The 18514-nt window shown below is 53.7% G+C and overlaps 6 protein-coding genes across 6 annotated transcripts; 3 read left to right on the plus strand and 3 right to left on the minus strand.

Moving 5' to 3' along the window:
- Nucleotides 1-359: 359 nt before the first annotated feature.
- M421DRAFT_67291 (pumilio-family RNA binding repeat domain-containing protein) lies at nt 360-2906 on the minus strand (the record flags this gene model as incomplete). Its single annotated transcript, XM_033596390.1, has 5 exons — nt 360-613; nt 665-944; nt 997-1626; nt 1681-2535; nt 2619-2906. 5 exons carry the CDS (start codon nt 2904-2906, stop codon nt 360-362), a joined length of 2307 nt encoding a protein of 768 aa, XP_033446920.1.
- Nucleotides 2907-3410: 504 nt separating this feature from the next.
- On the minus strand, nt 3411-6195 carry M421DRAFT_67357 (uncharacterized protein; the record flags this gene model as incomplete). The annotated part of the gene is made up of 2 exons (XM_033596393.1): nt 3411-5986; nt 6036-6195. 2 exons carry the CDS (start codon nt 6193-6195, stop codon nt 3411-3413), a joined length of 2736 nt encoding a protein of 911 aa, XP_033446921.1.
- Nucleotides 6196-6381: 186 nt separating this feature from the next.
- On the plus strand, nt 6382-8315 carry M421DRAFT_422645 (TPT-domain-containing protein). Its single transcript, XM_033593231.1, has 2 exons — nt 6382-6942; nt 6991-8315. The coding sequence occupies exons 1-2, from the start codon at nt 6589-6591 to the stop codon at nt 8215-8217; spliced, it is 1581 nt and encodes a 526-aa protein (XP_033446922.1). The 5' UTR covers nt 6382-6588; the 3' UTR covers nt 8218-8315.
- A 23-nt stretch (nt 8316-8338) lies between these two features.
- Nucleotides 8339-11961, plus strand: M421DRAFT_422646 (GTP-binding protein Sey1). Its single transcript, XM_033593232.1, has 4 exons — nt 8339-8901; nt 8967-9407; nt 9457-11201; nt 11251-11961. The coding sequence occupies exons 1-4, from the start codon at nt 8732-8734 to the stop codon at nt 11544-11546; spliced, it is 2652 nt and encodes an 883-aa protein (XP_033446923.1). The 5' UTR covers nt 8339-8731; the 3' UTR covers nt 11547-11961.
- Nucleotides 11962-12409: 448 nt separating this feature from the next.
- On the minus strand, nt 12410-14160 carry M421DRAFT_422647 (PR-1-like protein). The gene is made up of 2 exons (XM_033593233.1): nt 13953-14160; nt 12410-13834 (listed from the first exon to the last, which is right to left on the minus strand). Exon 2 carries the CDS (start codon nt 13748-13750, stop codon nt 12704-12706), a length of 1047 nt encoding a protein of 348 aa, XP_033446924.1. The 5' UTR covers nt 13751-13834; nt 13953-14160; the 3' UTR covers nt 12410-12703.
- Nucleotides 14161-16346: 2186 nt separating this feature from the next.
- M421DRAFT_67247 (uncharacterized protein) lies at nt 16347-18026 on the plus strand (the record flags this gene model as incomplete). The annotated part of the gene is made up of 2 exons (XM_033596384.1): nt 16347-17041; nt 17078-18026. 2 exons carry the CDS (start codon nt 16347-16349, stop codon nt 18024-18026), a joined length of 1644 nt encoding a protein of 547 aa, XP_033446925.1.
- Between the last annotated feature and the right edge of the window lie 488 nt (nt 18027-18514).

An 18514-nucleotide genomic window follows, 5' to 3' on the forward strand; every position in this document is an offset into this window, starting at 1 on the left:
AGAACCTGCGGTACTTTTGTAAGAAGGATAACCACGTACAAGGATCCAGCTCCAGTATCTGACATCGTCTCCAGTCGACCATCCTGCTCATGCACCAATTAGTCAACCCAGGAAGAAAATGCTGAGATAAACAAGAAAGAGCATATCGTGGGTAGACATGTCTCGAGTGGCGATGCTGATCCGTCCAACACTAGGAAATGGTTTTGCGTCTTCTCCCAATCGGTTCGACAATCTTTTTCGACATGAACTGTAACTTGGGAATATCTCTTCGGTGAGATCGACAACGGGAACGAGCGCGTTCGTGGTTACGATAACCAACGGTGTAAGTTGAAGCCAGATGTGTCTATCAGATATGACCTTCAGCGGAAGGTGCCGGGAAAGGCGGTAGTGCGACCAACGGGGGCGTTGTAGCGAGGCACCATACCAGCAGGTGGGCCGGGGCGTGTGGTGACGGCGGGGTTGCAGCACAGCATGGCGACGCGCGAGCCGTACTTCGAGCCGCGGAGGGAGACCATGTGCTTGCGGATGTGGCTGCCGACAATCTCGCGGTGTTGTGCACTGCTGTTGGTCAAAATGTACTGGATGAGGTAGTTGCCAAATTGATCTCCAGCGACTACAGCGATATCAGCATCGAATCACCCGGAACCAAGGAACGAGCACTCACTATCGATCAGAGGCATACGGGGGCGGTCGGGGCGACCTTCGCAGACACGCTCCAAGTAGCGATCTAAGAAGTCGGTGTTGCCGATCTTCAGACACTTCTCGATGACCTTAGATGCGTACTGGTCCATGCTGTACTCGGTCGCAAAGCGGAGGATGTGATCGATGGCACGGCTGCGGTCGGCAGGAGCACCGTGCTCACAGATATGTTGGATGCACCAGTTGCCGAATTGGCCATGAGCAATCACGTCGATGCTAGCAAGTACCTCGTTGATGCAAGGACGCTATGACTGGTGAGCAGGAAACATCTGGGGAACAGGGGTATGTTTGGCGCACCTTGTCCTCCTCCAGGCAGTTCTCAAAGATATTCTGAACGACAAGACTGCCAGTCTCACCCAAAGCGACTTCGTGCCACATGCCACGGAGGGCCTCGTTGACGTAGCGCATGATCTGTGGCGGTGAGTCGCTCCAGCGCAGCTCGAACAGCTTCTGCCAAACGTGACATGCGTAGCGGTGAATGACAGTCTCTGGGATGCGACGAAGCAATTCGTGAACCATGGTGGCCTTGTACTCTTCGGGAACGCAGTCGAAAGCCTTCTGAATGACGTGGCAGCCGAAAGCATCCATGCTGAGAGCAAGCGTATTGCCACGGATTGCTTGAGCAATGGCAATGATCTGGTCTGGCGTGCCGTGCTCGAAACAGCGCTGAACCAGGAAGTTTCCGAAGCGGTTGATCATCAAGGAGTAAGCCTGGGCGATGATGGCTTCGACAATGTCGTATTTTTGGTCTGGCGTGCCGACCTTGAGCTTCTGCTGGAGAAATATCGAAGCCTGCTGATCGTTGTTGCAGATGATCTTGTCGACAATGTACTTCCAGTTGCAGCTCATGTTGCGATCCAACAGCCGGCGGTAGTTCAAGGGTTCGACAGGCGGCATATATTGCGAGCTACCGGTCTCACTGGGAGCCTGGAAGAAGTGTCAGCAGATATTCAAGTTATCGTCATGCGAAGAGCCAATCACCTGAGAGTTCCATGGTGAAGGACCCATGCCAGTGGACACGTCGAACTCGTTTGCAACAGGAGAAAGCCTGCTTCCACCGAGAGTTCCAATCGGAGTAGAATAGTTTGCAGCTTGCATGGGCAGTCCGCCATACTGGTTGTAAGCGGGGTCGAAGGCAGAGTCCGGGCGGCTCGGTGGGTTGCTCATTCCGTTGCTGTAGCCAGCGTTGAAGCTTGCGGCCATACCGTTGCCCATGAAGCTGCCCATGCCGTTGTTCATGCCACCGCCGCGGAAGCCCTGGTCAAGAGGAAAGTGAGTAGGTTCGTTGAGGAAGCCGCTGCCTCGTCGAGCTGTGGACTGGCCGACAAGGATCGGTGGTCGAGCTTGGGTCTGGGCTTGGGCCTGATACTGAGAACCAAAGTTGTTGTTCGTGTTGTAGGGTGGACGAGCCGACTGGTTGCCCCAGCCGTCATTAGCACGGGTGGAAGCGTTGAAGTTGTTCTGCAACTGTGCAAGCGTCTGCTCCGTAACCTCACCAATGTTGTATCCGTAATCGGCTTCGGACGACTGGCTGAGATGTTCCATCGTGGACCTGGCAACGAGGTGGCTGTGGGCATCCTGATTCATACGAGCGATCTTGTCCTTGGCAGCTTGTAGCTCTTCCCTAATCTTGTGCAGCTCCGATGCATTGACTAGAATGGAAGAGTCCGCAGAGGCCATCGTAGGTGGCGTGCTCGCGTAATCCTCGGTGGCTGGCGTGATGGGAACCGAGCTGCTGGAGGAGGACTTGTATGAATCATCAGGCGATGACCGCTCATGCAGACGCTGCAAGAGCGAGTCCATGACGGACTTATCCTGGTAGTTGTCACCCTTGTTCTGTGCATCAGTAAGCCTCAAGCATGTGAAGTGAAGGAGAGAACTCGTCATAATGGCAAAGATCTGACAGGGTGTCGACTGACCTTGGAGCTGCCGAAGTGCTGCTGCTGCTGTTGCTGCTGCATTGAAGGCATGCCGATGTTGCCCATGGTGGAAGTACCGAGCGGCCGCTTCAGACCCTGCGAGTTGGATGTCAATGACGAGCCAAAAGAAGGGTGAAGACCGTATGGGAAGCAGTTCTGGCTACTGCCGTTGAGCTGGCCCAGTACCTCTGGTGAAGTGTCGACCCTCAGGTCTCCATGAGGCATGTTGAATCGGGCAGGACCTTTGCGGGGAGTGGGCGAGCCGTCCGAAGTCATATTGAAGGCCATTTTCAGTGGCGGCGAGGTGCTGGTAGATGAAAGAGATCCGAGAGATGTGCGTATGGTGACGTGACTGTGCAGATGCGAGGATAATATGCAAGACACAGCTGCTCGACGATACTCCGTTGGCGACGTATATGGCCAAGTAGATGAAGAAGCGGAGTGGAAACGCAGAAGATGCAAACTAGATTGGTAGCTTGCAGTTAGCAGCGACGCACTGGAAAGGACGAAGGGAGTGTGGGCACGGTGAGAAGAAGTTGCACCGCGACTGGAGGTTGATGTGGAAAGGAAAGGCGAAGTTGTGGGGAAGGAAGCGAAGACGAAGACGCGTTTAGCGTTATGGAAGGGGAAGTCGCGCAGGCGCGCCCATTAGTCGCCGTCACCGCCGAGCTCGCGTCGACTGTTAGCCAGTCAGGGAAGGCATAGTAAGCGTCCCCGATATCGCAGGGCCGTTAAGACGGTGAAGGTGAAGATGAACAGCTGTCTCTATTGTGGCTGTTGGTAGATAGCGGCTCACGATACGAAGCTAGATGCAGTGACCTGCCACTGCGAGTTGAAGAAGCCCAGCGCCAGTGCACCTTCGATGCCCTTCCACTTCGTCTCCTCACCAAGTATAACGAAGTCTGGCTGACCTACGCCCGTGAGCATGGGCACCAACCTGGCAGCTTGCCTAAGCCCCTCTTCGTCAGCTCCCCAGAGCACTAGCTCCAGCCTTTCGCCATCCAATGGTCGCAACCACGCAGCACCTTGCGAATTGTCGTATAGTTGCTCTCGCCCGCGGCTGTCTCGAAGTGAAGCACCTGATGTAGACGCCTGGATGGGAAAGTCTGGATCAGCGCTTGTGAGCCCATCACCGATAGAGAGGTGAATGACATTGCCAGTGGCGTTCGCAGATGCAGTGTCTGCAATGTCGCTTAAGATAACGGTGTCGGCGTGGAAGTACTGATACAGGTTGCGCGATACCTGAAGGGCGAGGTGTGAGGCATGGACTGTTCCAGGGTGCTTGATGATGATGGGACCGTGGGTGCGTAGAATAGCCGTCATCGAACCCAGCTGGCGACCTCGTCTGTCGGTTGACTCATCTGTCGTGCCGACTGTATTGATGACCCAGCTGTTACCTGACAGACGCGCTTGGATAGTAGAGCCAGTGTTTGCAGCGGCGCCCGCAAGGTCCAGTGTTTGACCGTCAACAACGACAGTGTCTGTCCAGAATGGATGACCAAATTCAATGCCCAACACGTTCGATGTCTTCACCCTACGACCTCGTACGTGCACTCTGCCATACTGCCCAGGATCTTCGAGCTGCGTGACCCTGACTCCACCCTTACTACCCATGTCACCAGGATCGCCGACCACGATGTTGAACTCATCTAGCTCACGAGGTAACTCCTCTGTACTCCTAGTAAAGTTGTAGTAGAAATCGACTAAGGGTGGCGTTGTCATGACGCCGTCCCAGTAGTGGTTCTGATCTGGCACTTCGTTGTAGCTCGAGTTAGCGCCTGCCAGCCGGAGTTGTTGGGACAGGAATCGCGAGTGGTACGCTGGCACATTGTCATCGACTTCGCCGTGCTGCTGTCGAATAGGAATTCCCTGGGCATTGGCCATAAGCATCTCGTGCCGATAGCTATTCAGAGATGCGCTAACGACTGACGTTCGTCTAGGGTCGGCAGGCTGCCAAAACTCATAAGGTACGTACTTCTGGATGCTTGCATAACCAGAGACAGGGGCAGCAGCAAGTACTTTATCAGGACGATGGGTCAACGCGTACCAAGTGCCTTGACCACCGTTTGAGTGTCCAGAAACGATCCAGCGATTTGTGTCAACACCTGGCCCCGACCAGTTGCCGTACAGGATCCAGCCAGGTATAGCTTCGATAGCGGCCTCTACATCGGCGAAACCCCAATTGTGCCAGTCGTCGCCTGACCAGGGTGTTACGCCCGTAGGGAAGACGGTCCAGGAACACAGGTCAGAAACGGGTCTCAAAGCCCCAGGAACCATAGGGTTGTCGGCCTCTAGACCTGCTCCGTGCATGGCCAGCAATACAGGCAGTCTTTTTTGCTCATGTCGGCAGCTGGCGTTCTTAGCTGGCGGTCGAAGCATAGCATAAGACACCATGCCGCCTGGATGTAAGAACGTGATTTTGTGAGGATCGTAAACCGATACATAGTTGAGGTCTTGAGTGACTTCGAGATTCGACTGCTTGTTGCTGCCAACAGTCCTGTATGTGATGTTATATGCGAGTGACGAAGCGTTGTGAGAAGGTAACGTGATGTTGAACGCCACGGGTCTAGTCTGTCCTGCGACAATGACTATACTAGGCTCGTGAGCACTCTCAGCGTTATCGTCAGTGACCTGTTCAGGCGCCAGATCGTTAGCACCTCGTGCTATAGGCATTTGACTGCCCGTATCCAATCCCAATAGAGAATAGGAGGTGCTAGCACTGGTGCTGACATTTGCGGCATGGATTCCAGTGATCTCAATATCCTGAGTACCGCTGTTGCGCAACGTAACCGAACCATGAGGGGTTGCGAGCTCGCCATCGATGACATCTGACATAAGGATCCCAGGCTTGGCTAGGTTGAGGTTGCCGGTAACCTGCTCAACAGCCACAACAACGCCGGTGATGGGCTCAAGGATGCCTCCAAAAGCTCTAGCGTCGCGTGCCAGTCGTAGGTCAATGCGGTGATTTCCAGGGCCAAGGTGCAGTACAGGTGGAGCATTACGATAGCTGTAATAGTCGCCGCCAAAGTAGTGTGTGTCATTGATCCAACACTCCAGGATCGCATCGGTATGAAGGATGATATGTTGGGTGTCCTCGCCGCCGACTATCAGCTCCCCTCGAGCCCAAGTCTGATACTGGACCGAGGCCCATCCATAAATGGTCTTAAGGAAATCCCAGTCTACATTGGAATAGCTTATACTGAGAGAAGCATTGGCTGAAGCCGAGCCACTGAGGGTCTTCGCGGTTGTCAGGTTCCAATGAGCGGTGCCAGTTGTCGGAAGAGAACTCCGGAAAGATGCCTGGGAGTCATACTCGAGGTTCCTGAATCCACCTTCAAATTCAAGAGGATCCGCACCCCAAGTGGCCTCTGGAAAAACTCAGCAACGTCATTGTCAGTCCATTGAGGCTCTGCATACCTCGTGTGCCTATCTGGAACGGCCCAAGAATCTCCCATGTGCTGTTGAAGGAGAGCAGGGGCTTGTGATCGAGTGGGGCTGATATGGAGCATTGGCACGGTGGACAGAGCTGCAGGAACAGCAATATCGCCAACGACAGGCAGTGTGAGGGGGCGTGCATCGCGCGGCCAAGTCTTGAGTACTTCGTAGGATTCTTGCCTGCAGGACGTGATGTTGCTAATAAAGCCGGTGGCTGGCATCCGGCATAATGATAGGCGTCGTACCCCTGCTGCAGCTAAACTAGCAGATCTGAACTGCATCCGGACGCGTTGATGATGGTGTCGGAAGTTCAGCAACAATCCGCCGTTGAAACTTGTACTCAACACCTTAAGCCTTTTCGCGCAGGCTACGCGACACCAGACGAACCCTTAGACACTTGCGGGCAGCCGTCGTGGTGCGACCGGCATCGTCAAGACCCTATCAGGAGCGCACCAGTAGATACGAATAAACCACCGCATCTATGGCCTAATCACAGAATTTCCGAGACCTACACGACTCACGCACTGCCGCATCAATGTCCACCACAGAGGCACGAGATGCCGGGCCGCATGCCACATTCAGGTTCCCCGCCTTTGAACCAGATCTACTTCCCGAAGAACCGTTGGGCCGCACCTCTTCTCGCAATGCGAGTCCCAGCCATGCGACGCATACGAACGGCTATGCTATACCTTCGGACAGGTGGCAACCTAGGAAAGAAGCAAGGGTGGGGTTTGCGAGCCATTCGGTTTCGGGGCCTTCGAATAGACACGGTAGACAGAAGAGTCTGAGTGAGGCTTTCCAGACGATTAGAACACGGAAAGGCAGCGTCAGTCAGAATGCGCACGAGATTGCAGATGCGCTCAAGGCGCCGCTCTCCCCAAAGCTCATCGTACGTCTGAATGATTGACGGTTGTCAACGCGATGCTAACGAATGCAGGCGCTCTGTGGTATCTGGTATTTGACTTCTATCTTCACCAACATGTCCTCGAAGGCGATCCTCACTGCGCTGCCGAAGCCGATTACCCTCACGACCGCCCAATTCGCCTTCGTCTCGGGATGGTGCATAATACTGTCAGCGTTGGCCAAACGATATCCGCGTATGAAGCAGACGATGCCATTCTTGAAGTATGGCATCCGTAGGCCACACAAGGAGATCATTGTCGCAACGCTGCCCCTTACCGCGTTCATGATTGGCGGTCATATTCTGAGCGCGGATGCGACATCGAGGATACCGGTGTCGCTGGTGCACACCATCAAGGGATTGTCACCCCTCATGACGGTCTTTGCGTATCGCTTCTTCTTTGGCATCTCGTACTCCATCCCCACGTACCTCTCGCTAATACCACTTACCCTCGGTGTCATTCTGGCATGCTCGGCAGACTTCAATGCGAACTTTATGGGTCTGATCATGGCCTTTGCGAGCGCTATTGTTTTCGTTACGCAGAACATCGTTTCGAAACAGATTTTCAACGACGCGGCCTCCGCCGAGAAGGAAGGGCTACCGCCGACGAAGTTCACGAAACCTGACAAGCTCAATTTACTCTGCTACTCGTCTGGCTTAGCATTTTTGATTACGCTACCACTCTGGTTGTGGACTGAAGGATTCACTCTGATGGGCGACTTTCTACACGACGCCTCAATCGAATTGTCTGAGAAGCCTGGCGCATACGATCACGGACGACTTCTGCTCGAGTTTCTATTCAACGGCACGTTCCACTTTGGACAGAATATTGTGGCCTTCATCCTGCTCTCGATGGTCTCACCGGTCACCTACTCCGTTGCAAGCTTGATCAAGCGCGTGTTTGTCATCGTTTTTGCCGTAGTCTGGTTCAAGAAGCCTTTGACTCGAACACAGGCGTTTGGATTTGTCCTCACCTTCATCGGCCTGTACCTGTATGATAGGACATCCGACGCAGCCAAGGCGGACAAACGCGCCAGAGCGCTGCAATCACAGGGTCAGGGCACACTGCTTCCTCTAGCTACGGATTTCAAGTCGAGGCCAACATTCACAGCGAGCCCAGCCACCATGTCTGCTGGCATTGGCGCGTACCCAGCAGCACGAGACGAGAAGAGAGACGACGATACAGGCTTCAGCAGAGCACCTACTGGTCCCAGCTATGGGCTCCCGCCTGGCACGAAGCAAGAAGACACGTGGCAGCGGTAGAGCACAGTAATAGTGCGAAGTACAAATGATTAGATGATAGATGAATGAACGTGTACATATGGCGAGATGCACAGCGCACTTCTTGCAGCCGACAAGACAATGTCTCACTGACAGCTGGTACAGGCTCACATGGCGCGCTTGCAAGGGTATGTTTCCTTGGCAACGGCACCGAGATCGAAGATAGATCGCAGCTTCCACACCGCGCTCACACAATCCTGCGCCCATGCATCCTGCTGATGTAGGTCCGGCGTAATGACTTCCTCACAACAATCGTACTCGGCAGCTGGGCCCCGCTTCCACTCGCATGCTGCAAACAAACAGGCAGATGATGCTCGAGACCGTCATATGAACGGGGAGCGTAGCCCTGAACGCTTAAGCGAGCATCCCAGCAGCGAATCATCGGCGTGCGCCCTTAACCTCCCCTTGCCCTGTGACATCAACGGCCACCTTTCTCCTTTCCACCAAGTTATTCTTCCCGCACACGTGCAGCTGCCCGCGGCTGTACCATTCAGGCATGGCCTCTGATACCCTGAAGGTCAATAATGGGACCCGTCCTGGCAATGTTCGCCACCCCACTGCTCCGGGCATGATGATGAACGCTCATTTCGCAAATGTTGGCGAGGACGGCGGCAAGGACGGGTACGAGCATGGCGTCCAAGTCATCGACGAGGACAAGGTTTTCAAGTATGTACTTCTTTAACACTTCATCTCCTAGGCAGACAGACAGCTAACAGTCATGCGCAACACAGCTCAAATGTCTCCAAATACCTCAACATCGAGCAGGTCATCCCCGCAGGCTTCAACTACCACCTCATTGCCGTATTCGGATCGCAGTCCACGGGCAAGTCGACCCTCCTCAACTACCTCTTCGGCACACAATTCGGTGTCATGTCAGAGCAGGAGCGCCGCCAGACAACAAAAGGAATATGGATGAGCAAGAACAAGCGCGAAGCGGGTGGCTCGGGCATGGCAGAGAACATTCTGGTTATGGATGTGGAAGGCACAGATGGACGAGAGCGAGGAGAGGACCAGGACTTCGAGCGCAAGAGTGCCCTCTTTGCGCTTGCGACAAGTGAGGTTCTCATAGTCAACATCTGGGAGCACCAAGTTGGTCTGTACCAGGGCGCAAACATGGGTCTGCTGAAGACCGTGTTCGAAGTCAACTTGCAGTTGTTTGTCAAGGACAGCAAGTACGTGCAAGCTTTGTTTGACGCAAGATGAGCTGCTGACACTACACAGGACCATCCCCAAGTCTCTCTTATTCTTTGTCATCCGTGACCACCTCGGCACAACACCACTCAAGAACCTCCAGAATACCATCATCCAAGACCTCACAAAACTGTGGTCCAACATATCGAAACCTGCCGGTCTCGAGAACTCGCGCATCGAGGACTACTTCGACTTCGCCTTCGTCGCACTACCCCACAAGATCCTGCAACCGGAAAAGTTTGAGGAGGCAGTCAACAAGTTGAGCCTGCGCTTCAGAGAAGGTTACAATGACCCGAAGAAGAGCGGTCTTCTCGACGAGGCTGAGCTTCCCATATTCCTTCCCCAGTACCATCGCCGAATTCCCGCCGACGGGTTCCCCGCATACGCCGAGGGCGTTTGGGACCAGATTGTACACAACAAGGATCTCGATCTTCCAACACAGCAAGAACTTCTTGCGCAGTTCAGGTGCGATGAGATCGCGCGGGAGGTTCTTGTGGTCTTCGACGAAAAGATCACGCCATTGGAAGACAGGCAGGCGGAGGATGCCAGGATAGGGCAACCTTCAATCATTCCAGATCTCGGACTGATTATGAATGCTGCACGAGCGCTTGTCTTCAAGAATTTCGACACGAACGCGAGCCGCTACCACAAGGGTGTTTACAAGAGGAAGTTGGCAGAGTTGGAAGGCAAGGTCGATACACGTCTCAAGGCACTCAGCCAGAAGCAGATCGGCGCCGCACATAAGTCTGGCATCGACGATTTCAGCAATGCCGTCAGCACAGCAGTGAAGCATGGCCAGAAGAAAGGCGGCTCGTATGACTTCGCCCAAATCGTGGACTCGGAAAAGAAGAAAGCGTTGGCAAAGTTCGAGGAGGACGCCAAGTCAATTGCTATTCAGGGCGCATCGTGGAGCGACGCTACACATCAGCTTGCGCTGTACCAAAAAGAGCTGGACGAAGTATCTGGACGTCTGCGCAAGGAGGAGATGAGGCGGTTGGCTACACGGATAGAGCGCTGGGTACGAGGTCGCCTCGACGAATCAGTCGGTCTTGAGTTCAACAAGCTTGGATCCGGGCGTGGTGGGTCTGGTGCCCCTGAGCATGGTGAGAAGCCAGCGACAGAAAAGGACCTGTGGGACCGCGTCTGGGCCATCTTCACAGACACAGTCTCGAGCGCCGAGAAGCGCTTCACCGACCGCGCACAAAGCTTCGACGCTAGCCCCGAAGAAGTTGAGGTTGGCTTATGGAGATTGCGACGGAAGTCGTGGGGTGTACTCCGCGCAAAGATCGACGAGGAGGTCATGGAGGGCAACATCTTGTTGAAGCTGCGAGAGAACTTCGAGGACAAGTTCCGCTACGACGAGGCTGGCGTACCGAGAATATGGCGCCCCACAGACGACATCGAGGGCGTTTACACAAAGGCACGCGAGTCGACCATTACTCTCATCCCACTGCTTGCTCGGTTCAAACTCTTGAAGACATCATCAGCACCACCACTTGGCGCGTGGATCGGTGAGGCGCCTGCGTCTGTTTCGTCCGCCGATGAAGAGGATCTGGCACCTATCGGAGGTCTCGATGACGACGAGGGCAGGACGTTAGAAGATGAGACAGTAGTGCTGTCGGACACCAAGCAAGCAGACCTTCTTGTGCGCTTCAAGAAGACAGCAGACGGCGTCTATGTAGAAGCCAAGCGCAGTGCCATCGGCGGCATGACGCAGGTGCCACTGTACTTCTATGGACTACTTCTCGCACTGGGGTGGAACGAAATAGTAGCCGGTAAGTCTCCCTCACATCCCTTGTCTCTCAGCTCGACTAACAAGAACAGTTCTGCGCAACCCCGTATACTTCATCTTCCTCATTCTCGCTGCCGTTGGCGCATACGTCACATACACCCTGAACCTCTGGGGTCCCATGGCACGCATGGCCAACGCCGCATCCGCGCAAGCTCTCGACATTAGCAAAGAAAGGCTGCGCGAGTTTCTCGAGACGAGCGAGTCGGGCCGCCGCGCGATGGCGCAGAGTGGCCTGGATAACAGCCCGAGGCACAGGGACGAGGTCAGGATGGATCGCCTCAACGCCAACGGGAAGAAACGTGATGATGAGGATTTGGACGAGATTTGAGATGGATAATGGGATTGGCTACGTCTTCGGCTGCGCATCCGGCTTGGCTGGCTGGATGGGTGTTTGGGTATATGTACGTTAGCGGCGTGGGAGGTATTCTTGCATTACCTAGAGGTGAACAAGACTCATTGGTAATGAAATGGTTCAAGTAAAGCTGCGACTGCTGGAGGATTGACTACATCGTCGAGCATGAGGAGGCAGTCCGCCTTTTAGTGCACTGCGAACGCGCCACACAAGTGCCACCGCGCCGATTGTTTGAGCTATTGGGAACCTCTTGGTGATGTAGGTCGTACTGGATCTGTTTTCACTGTTGCGCTACAGGTATTCCGTGATTCAGTCAAGTCAAGTCACGTCACGACTGACTGGCAGACAGCCACGTACTAGGAGAACACTGGACAATACTTCAGTATTCTACACGTAGAGAATGCGTCGACACCATCAGCTTCACCAACATCACCTCAAGGCACACTAGGATTTCAAACCAGGGCGCGCGGAGCTCCTATGCAACAGCGCTTTCCCAACCTCCCGAGCCGACTTGATACGTTCTGCGAGTTTACTGTATCTTCAGGACTACGCCACAGACAGCGAGCACGAAATTCTCACCGATCTGTGTTGACGATCGACAAGTACGCGCAGCTATTCTTAACGATCAACCAGATCCAATCTATCTACGGCTACATACACGATAGAGTCGTATGGGACTGGAAGCCTTCGTCACGTGGAACCGATATGCGTGTTCTCAAATTCCGCCAAGAGATTATGGCCTGATAACATCTTTTGGCTCAGACAACGTTCTAACGCCTAGGCAGAAATATTAACCAATGCGCATCACGGAAGTTAAACTCTGGCATGGAGCTTTGGCGTTGTAGATGATCGTATCGTAATTCAAAGATATATATATTACATGTCGTAAGGACTGTAGATCGCCAGTATGTACAGTTAAAGGTACGCTCGAAAGAATGTGACGTGACTGATTGCTTCCAGATCAATCCCGAAACAGAAATACAAATCCCGCGGATCCATGACAAGAAGGGGAACAGCGAAGCAATGCAGGCACTACTGCTGCTTGGCACTGCGACGTCTGTGAAAAGGTATACAACAGTAAACCATACACCTGGAAGTATATCATCGCAAGACAACAATAGACCGAAGCATACCTAATTGCTCCAGCTACCGAGGTTAGTGTTGCTGATGGGCCTGCCAACGTTGATTGCGTATTGAGTACCGACATTGCCTGCGGGATAATAGTTGCAAACGGTATACTTGTTTAAGGTAGAACCGGCTTGGCCGCCAACAACCATCCTATTGCCACAATCGAGGGATACACATCCAACGCTGGTAGTTCCCTTCCAAAGAATCTGCGTAAGGTGGCCGACGTCGTGGAAGATCTCAGCAGGAATGCTCGGCTGACCGAATACTGGCAACATCGCCTGGAACTCGCCCTTATACCAACTCTCGGTAATACCAGCAGTAACATTGAAGTAATTGCCAGAGACGGTGAACAGGTTCTGGCCCTGGTTCACCCCCGCAGGGATAAGGTGCTCAAATCTGCAAGTGTTGGCTGCAATGGCGGCAGTGTTGGCAACAGTCTGGTTCCAGACCAACGGAGCGGCGTTGTGGTTAGCACGCGCGGCGTTGTGATGGTAGAGAATCGCATTTTGGTAGGCCAATCCAGCGGAAAGTGTAGCTTGTCCTACACCTGGGGTATGTCCAGGGTCGAGGGGAGCACCGCCGGGAGCAGGTGTCGGTGCTGCATTGGAAGGCACCGGAGCATTGCTGATGGCGCTGCCGACGATGGAAGTACCGGAAGTAGCAACACCAGGAACACCTTGAGTGTTGCCAGGAACGGCTGGACCTGTAGGCTGGCCACCACCAATCGGGCCCTGCGTGGCGCCGGGTACACTAACAACGGGCGCCGTGCTAGAGGATGCTCGTGGTGTGCTACTGGTGGTCCTTCCAGCATCCGGACGAGGCGGGGTCCATAGTGGCAAGGACGGCGCGAATGAGGGCCGGTTGGGGTTGGGAGGGTTGGGAGCCTTAGGGGGTCCTGCCCATGCTGGTGTAGCGATTGGGTTGGCGAAGACAGTGACTGTGACCGTGACTGTGCTGTACACGGTCACTTGCTGGCGCTTCTCAAGCTGACCCTGGGGTAGGGCAAGACTGCCAACCGCAAGAGTAGAGGCAAGAAGTGTAGAATGGCGCATTATGGTGATAGTGAAGAACTGAAAAGTGATGTTTGTGTTCTGATGATGCTCCTCTCAATCGAGACGTTGTGGTCAATATAAATACTACGAAGGTCAACACCATTCTGTTGAGATCTGCCGGAAGCGCAGAAACCGGATGGAGGTGAAGACCTCATCGCAGCCTTACCGCTATCGACGGTGTGGTGGAGAGAAGGTTGCTTACTGACTACTTCGACGAAAGCGGCGAATGTCGAGTCGGGTCAAGCGCAACTTCGGCGACTGACGACAAAGGAGCGTACACAGTTGGGACGGCAGGTAGTAAAGAGTGTGGGTCAGCAGGTGGTAAAGAGTGTGGGTCAGCAGGTGGCAAAGAGTGTGAATTCGTTCAGCTGTGCTGATCAAAGGAACGTTGTCGTTGTCGTCAAGACAGCGGTGTAAGGAAGGTAGGTGATCAAAGATGGAGAGACGCAGGGACGCAGGTGGTTGTCCAGGTGTTTACTGAAGAACGAGCTAAGCTTAAGCGAAATATTGAGTACGGTTGCACCTGCCTGCTACTCGATGCGCACGGAACAGCGAAATGACTAAACGGTGAAACGCAACTGCCATTACTTCGTACACCTTCAGCCCGAGGAAAGCAGAGCTACAGCACCCTCGACATCTCGGATTGAGTTTACACATACGTGGTCCCTGTGGAGCAGAGGAGAGAGCAAGGCTCTCGGTAGTTGGTCGTCAGTGGCGGTTACACAAAGCATTTCTCCAGAGATGACGACACAGTGTTGTTGTAGTGGATGTCCGTTTGCGGTTTTTGACAGCAGCACGTGGTGTACCTGGGTCGCTATACTATGGGCTTGCAATGAAGATCTCTGCGTGAGCATCATCGTTTAGACGCAGTCGCCGTCCTCATATCATGGTAACCTGATGAGGAGGTCGGTAGATCTGAACCTCGACAACTGTCGACATGAAGGGAGGTGTTGTTTAGCGAGCATTGCGTCAGAAAAAAGCCGCGACCAATCAGAGAACAAGCATTCGTGATCGCGGCAAGGATCATGCACTCGAAGCGGGGCAACTTGGCAGGCACAAGCTTTGAACTTCACGTCTCGTGTATCTTCATTTCCGATGACATCTTCGTCCTTCGATTCCTTGCCAGTGATGAAGCCAAGCAATATAGTCTGAGATCACAGAGAGTTGCGACTGCTCCCACCAGAGCTTCGTTGGAAGGAGGCCACGGTTGCTGAAAAGTGACTGGGTCTCTCACGTTCCTGGGCACTTAAGCCATGCTTCGGTACAACGCAACGAAATGCCTAGTTGACTGACTTGGCACGTTGCGTCTGACTACTCTTCAGGGACTTTGCCCTTTCTTTGGCTGCGCGCAAGATTGGAAGGGGATGAGCCGAGATGGCCCCTTGCTCGAGCCTGCAAGGCTTCGACACGTCAACCAAGAATGAAGTCTTGTGAGCCAAACGCTGCCGCAAGTACTCTTGTTAGTACGAGCTACTGCGGTGGAAAAATAATCCACAAGACAAGGCAGCACGGCTTGAAAGCATTTAAAACCGAGCGTGTCCGCAAGCCTCGGAGTTCAGCGACGTGCTCTCACAACTGAATAACCGCCCCTGCTCTCGCGTGAAGTCTCAGCTAACGAAACATCATAGAGGGACCAGACTGCCATCGAGACATTGCGCGTGGACCACAAACACCGTCGAGATTCTTCGCGGCAACGCCACGTTGCCGCGGCATCGCATTCTGTAGACGAAAATCCCACTGCTCCGGAAGCTGCCAGTTGCTGTCACTTTCCGGCGATGTGGTAGACTATTGGGGCGCGTCGATGTGATAGGTCACGCACTTGGCATGTTGCGTCGGAGGGCTGTTTGCTGCCTTCCTGATCATACAAGTGTTCGATTCGAATTTCCACCTGCTTGCAATGCGCTGCAACTGTCGTAGTGCGCAGCTTCACAATACGATAGAAACACACAGATGAAACGGCAGGGGGGCAGTGTGCTGCACGGAAGAGGTGGTATAGGTATTTCATCATCATCGTACCATGTCTGGAGCTCCTGGGTAGTTATCCCTCGTTCACATAGCATTGATGTTTCGCCTGAGCATGCCGCAAGCGTGACAACCACGCATCACCTACAACAACTCCTTGCTCTGCTGTTGCAGGAGTGCGAGCACACTCTCATTGGCGCGGTATCTTTCCATGCTGGCCTGGTATGCATCGCGATCGCGTGCTGCGCGAGTATCGATCCAAGCAGTGCGCGTCTTCGGAGTCGCTCGCGCACGGCAATTACAAGGAATTAGAATTGAGTGGGTTACTACAGGCAAGTGTGAATGCAGAGCTGCAACGATATTCCGTTTTTAAGAAGCCATCAATTGTCAAATTGTGGGAGGGAGTCGATAATGGGTTTCATCGAGTTTGTAGAGGCTGCAATAATTCTGCTGAGGTAGCTGGTTTCTTCTGCTACCAGAGCCGCAGGGTGTGGTACGGCGCCCCGCTTTCATATAATGCGAATTAGGCAGACACATCAACGTCGGATAATGATCGCAAAAATGTACAGTCCCGCAATGCTGCTCTCTCGCGGTCTCAATTTGGCACCATACTGATCTCATCATTCCGCTTGCCATGGCTCCTTTCGCTGGGCTGCCAACTGAGCTTGTCGAATTCATCGCGTCCTACCTCGCACAACAAGATCTGTACGCCGTGTCTAGGGTGAACAAGAGCCTGCACACACTGGCTGCACCCTATTTATATCAACATGTCGACTTGGTCATACATGCGGGCGAGAGGATGCCGCGCATTGACAGATTCTGCTTGAACATCCTGAACGACCCTCGACGCGCGGCTCGTATCGAAACCCTCCGCCTCGGCCCATCATCTGCGGAAGGGGTGAAGGAGGGCCAGCGCTGGTTACCTCGGGAGAAATGCTTCGACGACGAAGCTATGTACCAGAAAGCTCTCACAGTCCTAGACGATGAGCCCTTGATCACCAGCGGAGACTATCTTCGAGACGCCATTCTTCAACGAGAGTACTCTGCATATGCCACACTAATCGTGCTGACTGCCAGCGCACTACGGCAACTGGAAATATCAGACTTCAGATACTCGACTATGGATCGTCTCCACACTATTCTGCGTAACCTCGATACTGAGCGGGCATGGAACCAGCGTCATGCGTCGCCAGCACTCTTAGGACGACTCACCCGTATCAAAGCAGTATCTTGCAATGTTGACAGAACAGCCGGAATTCCATATCCGGATGAGAAAGGTTATGTATATCTCGACCAAGTTCTCAATCTCCCAGGACTCGAGATCTTGGAGTTCTCGATTACCGACACGCAAGCAGGGCTTAGCAGATTATTCAACACAGGAGCCTTGACACACGGGCCCACTCGACCGCTTATCACCCAAGTGCGAGCAACTGTCATCACCAAATTGATAGTTCGACATTCAAGTTCATGCGCACTGGCTGTGCGCCCTCTCTTGGCCTGCACCCCGCAGCTTCTATCTTTCACATGGGACATTGCTTACGACTGCCACGACCGCAAGGACGCACCGGAACGTTGGATTGACCTGGAAGCTTGGAACACATCACTGGGAGCTGTGTGCAAGACGCTTGAGATCTTGGTATTTGCAGCCGAGTACTTTGACTCTGGAAAATTCCCATTCGAGCAACCGAGGATCGGGACACGTCAATTCGGCTATCTTGATCTTACTGGCTTCGAGCAGTTGCGTAGTTTGGAAGCTCCCATACCGTTCCTGACTGGAGATGTGGAATTCTCAATCACTGCCGATATCTGCCCACTTCTGCCTCCTTACCTGCGGCATCTATCGCTTCGTCTGGACCTCTCGCTTGCACAACTGTCTTACCAACTAGACACGTCGATTCTGCGCACTGGACTGACATTGCAACAGTCCCAAGCTGAAGCGCGATGCGCAACGAGCGCACGGATGGAACTCTCATATCTCTACCACGCGACCATTGCAATGCTTGATCATGCGCCCGCCTTGGAAAGCATTTCTGTTTGGCAGCCTGCGGACCCTTCACTAACTTGGTTTGACGGGCAGATCGCCGACTTTGCAACAACATGTAACAACAAGTCTGTCTACGGTATCATGTTATATCCGATGTTGCTTCGCTGGAGAAAGCCAGAGCATCGAGACCTGGTCAAAGAGGTCAGGCTCGAGTCTTTCAGCGATCGAATGGAGCGTCTTTGCCGACGCGAGCGTGCGGGGATACCTTTGGGATTGGCCTCGCAGTATCATCTTCGCGGACTGCGCTCCCATCTGGTTCGGTATCGTTGAAGCCGAATACCTAGGCATCGAGAACAGAACTCAGATCGTTCCTGCTGAGCACACTAGTTTTTGGTGGCGCAGCTCCCCTCATTCGTGGTGGGACGGGTCGCGGTAATACCCCACGTCGCTGAACCGTCTAGTGTGTGACTTGTCACGCCTAACCAATCGACACGGGAACGCTCAGAAGTTACTTTGACGACGACCTTACTGCAGAAGTTATGTGAACACGGAGCAAGTCGACATTGACCTTCTCGACAGCCCAGCTGCGGGTTTAGTGTATTTAGCGGCGGCTAACGCATGTGTTGAGCGCCTAGCGATAGCCGCGAACTGTGCCCACCTCGGACAATGACAATGAGCTAATCTCGAAGCCCGAAGCCCCTTCTCCTCTGACATTATCTGTTCGGGATCATGGCTACAATTGTGCTGGTCCGGTGTGAGATCGAGCGAACCACACACCATCCGTACCTTGCGTCCTCCGAAGTAACAGAAAGCATCGG

Source organism: Didymella exigua (genome assembly GCF_010094145.1).
Source record: "Didymella exigua CBS 183.55 unplaced genomic scaffold M421scaffold_21, whole genome shotgun sequence".
NCBI lineage: Eukaryota > Fungi > Ascomycota > Dothideomycetes > Pleosporales > Didymellaceae > Didymella > Didymella exigua.

What these genes read in the sequence shown, in the direction of transcription:
- M421DRAFT_422647 (XM_033593233.1), bottom strand. Translation starts at nt 13,750, where the DNA reads ATGCGCCATTCTACACTTCTTGCCTCTACTCTTGCGGTTGGCAGTCTT.
- M421DRAFT_422645 (XM_033593231.1), top strand. Translation starts at nt 6,589, where the DNA reads ATGTCCACCACAGAGGCACGAGATGCCGGGCCGCATGCCACATTCAGG. An exon ending in CGCTCTCCCCAAAGCTCATC is followed by an intron (nt 6,943 to 6,990) that starts GTACGTCTGAAT and finishes TAACGAATGCAG; the next exon opens with GCGCTCTGTGGTATCTGGTA.
- M421DRAFT_422646 (XM_033593232.1), top strand. Translation starts at nt 8,732, where the DNA reads ATGGCCTCTGATACCCTGAAGGTCAATAATGGGACCCGTCCTGGCAAT. An exon ending in TTGTTTGTCAAGGACAGCAA is followed by an intron (nt 9,408 to 9,456) that starts GTACGTGCAAGC and finishes GACACTACACAG; the next exon opens with GACCATCCCCAAGTCTCTCT. An exon ending in GTGGAACGAAATAGTAGCCG is followed by an intron (nt 11,202 to 11,250) that starts GTAAGTCTCCCT and finishes TAACAAGAACAG; the next exon opens with TTCTGCGCAACCCCGTATAC.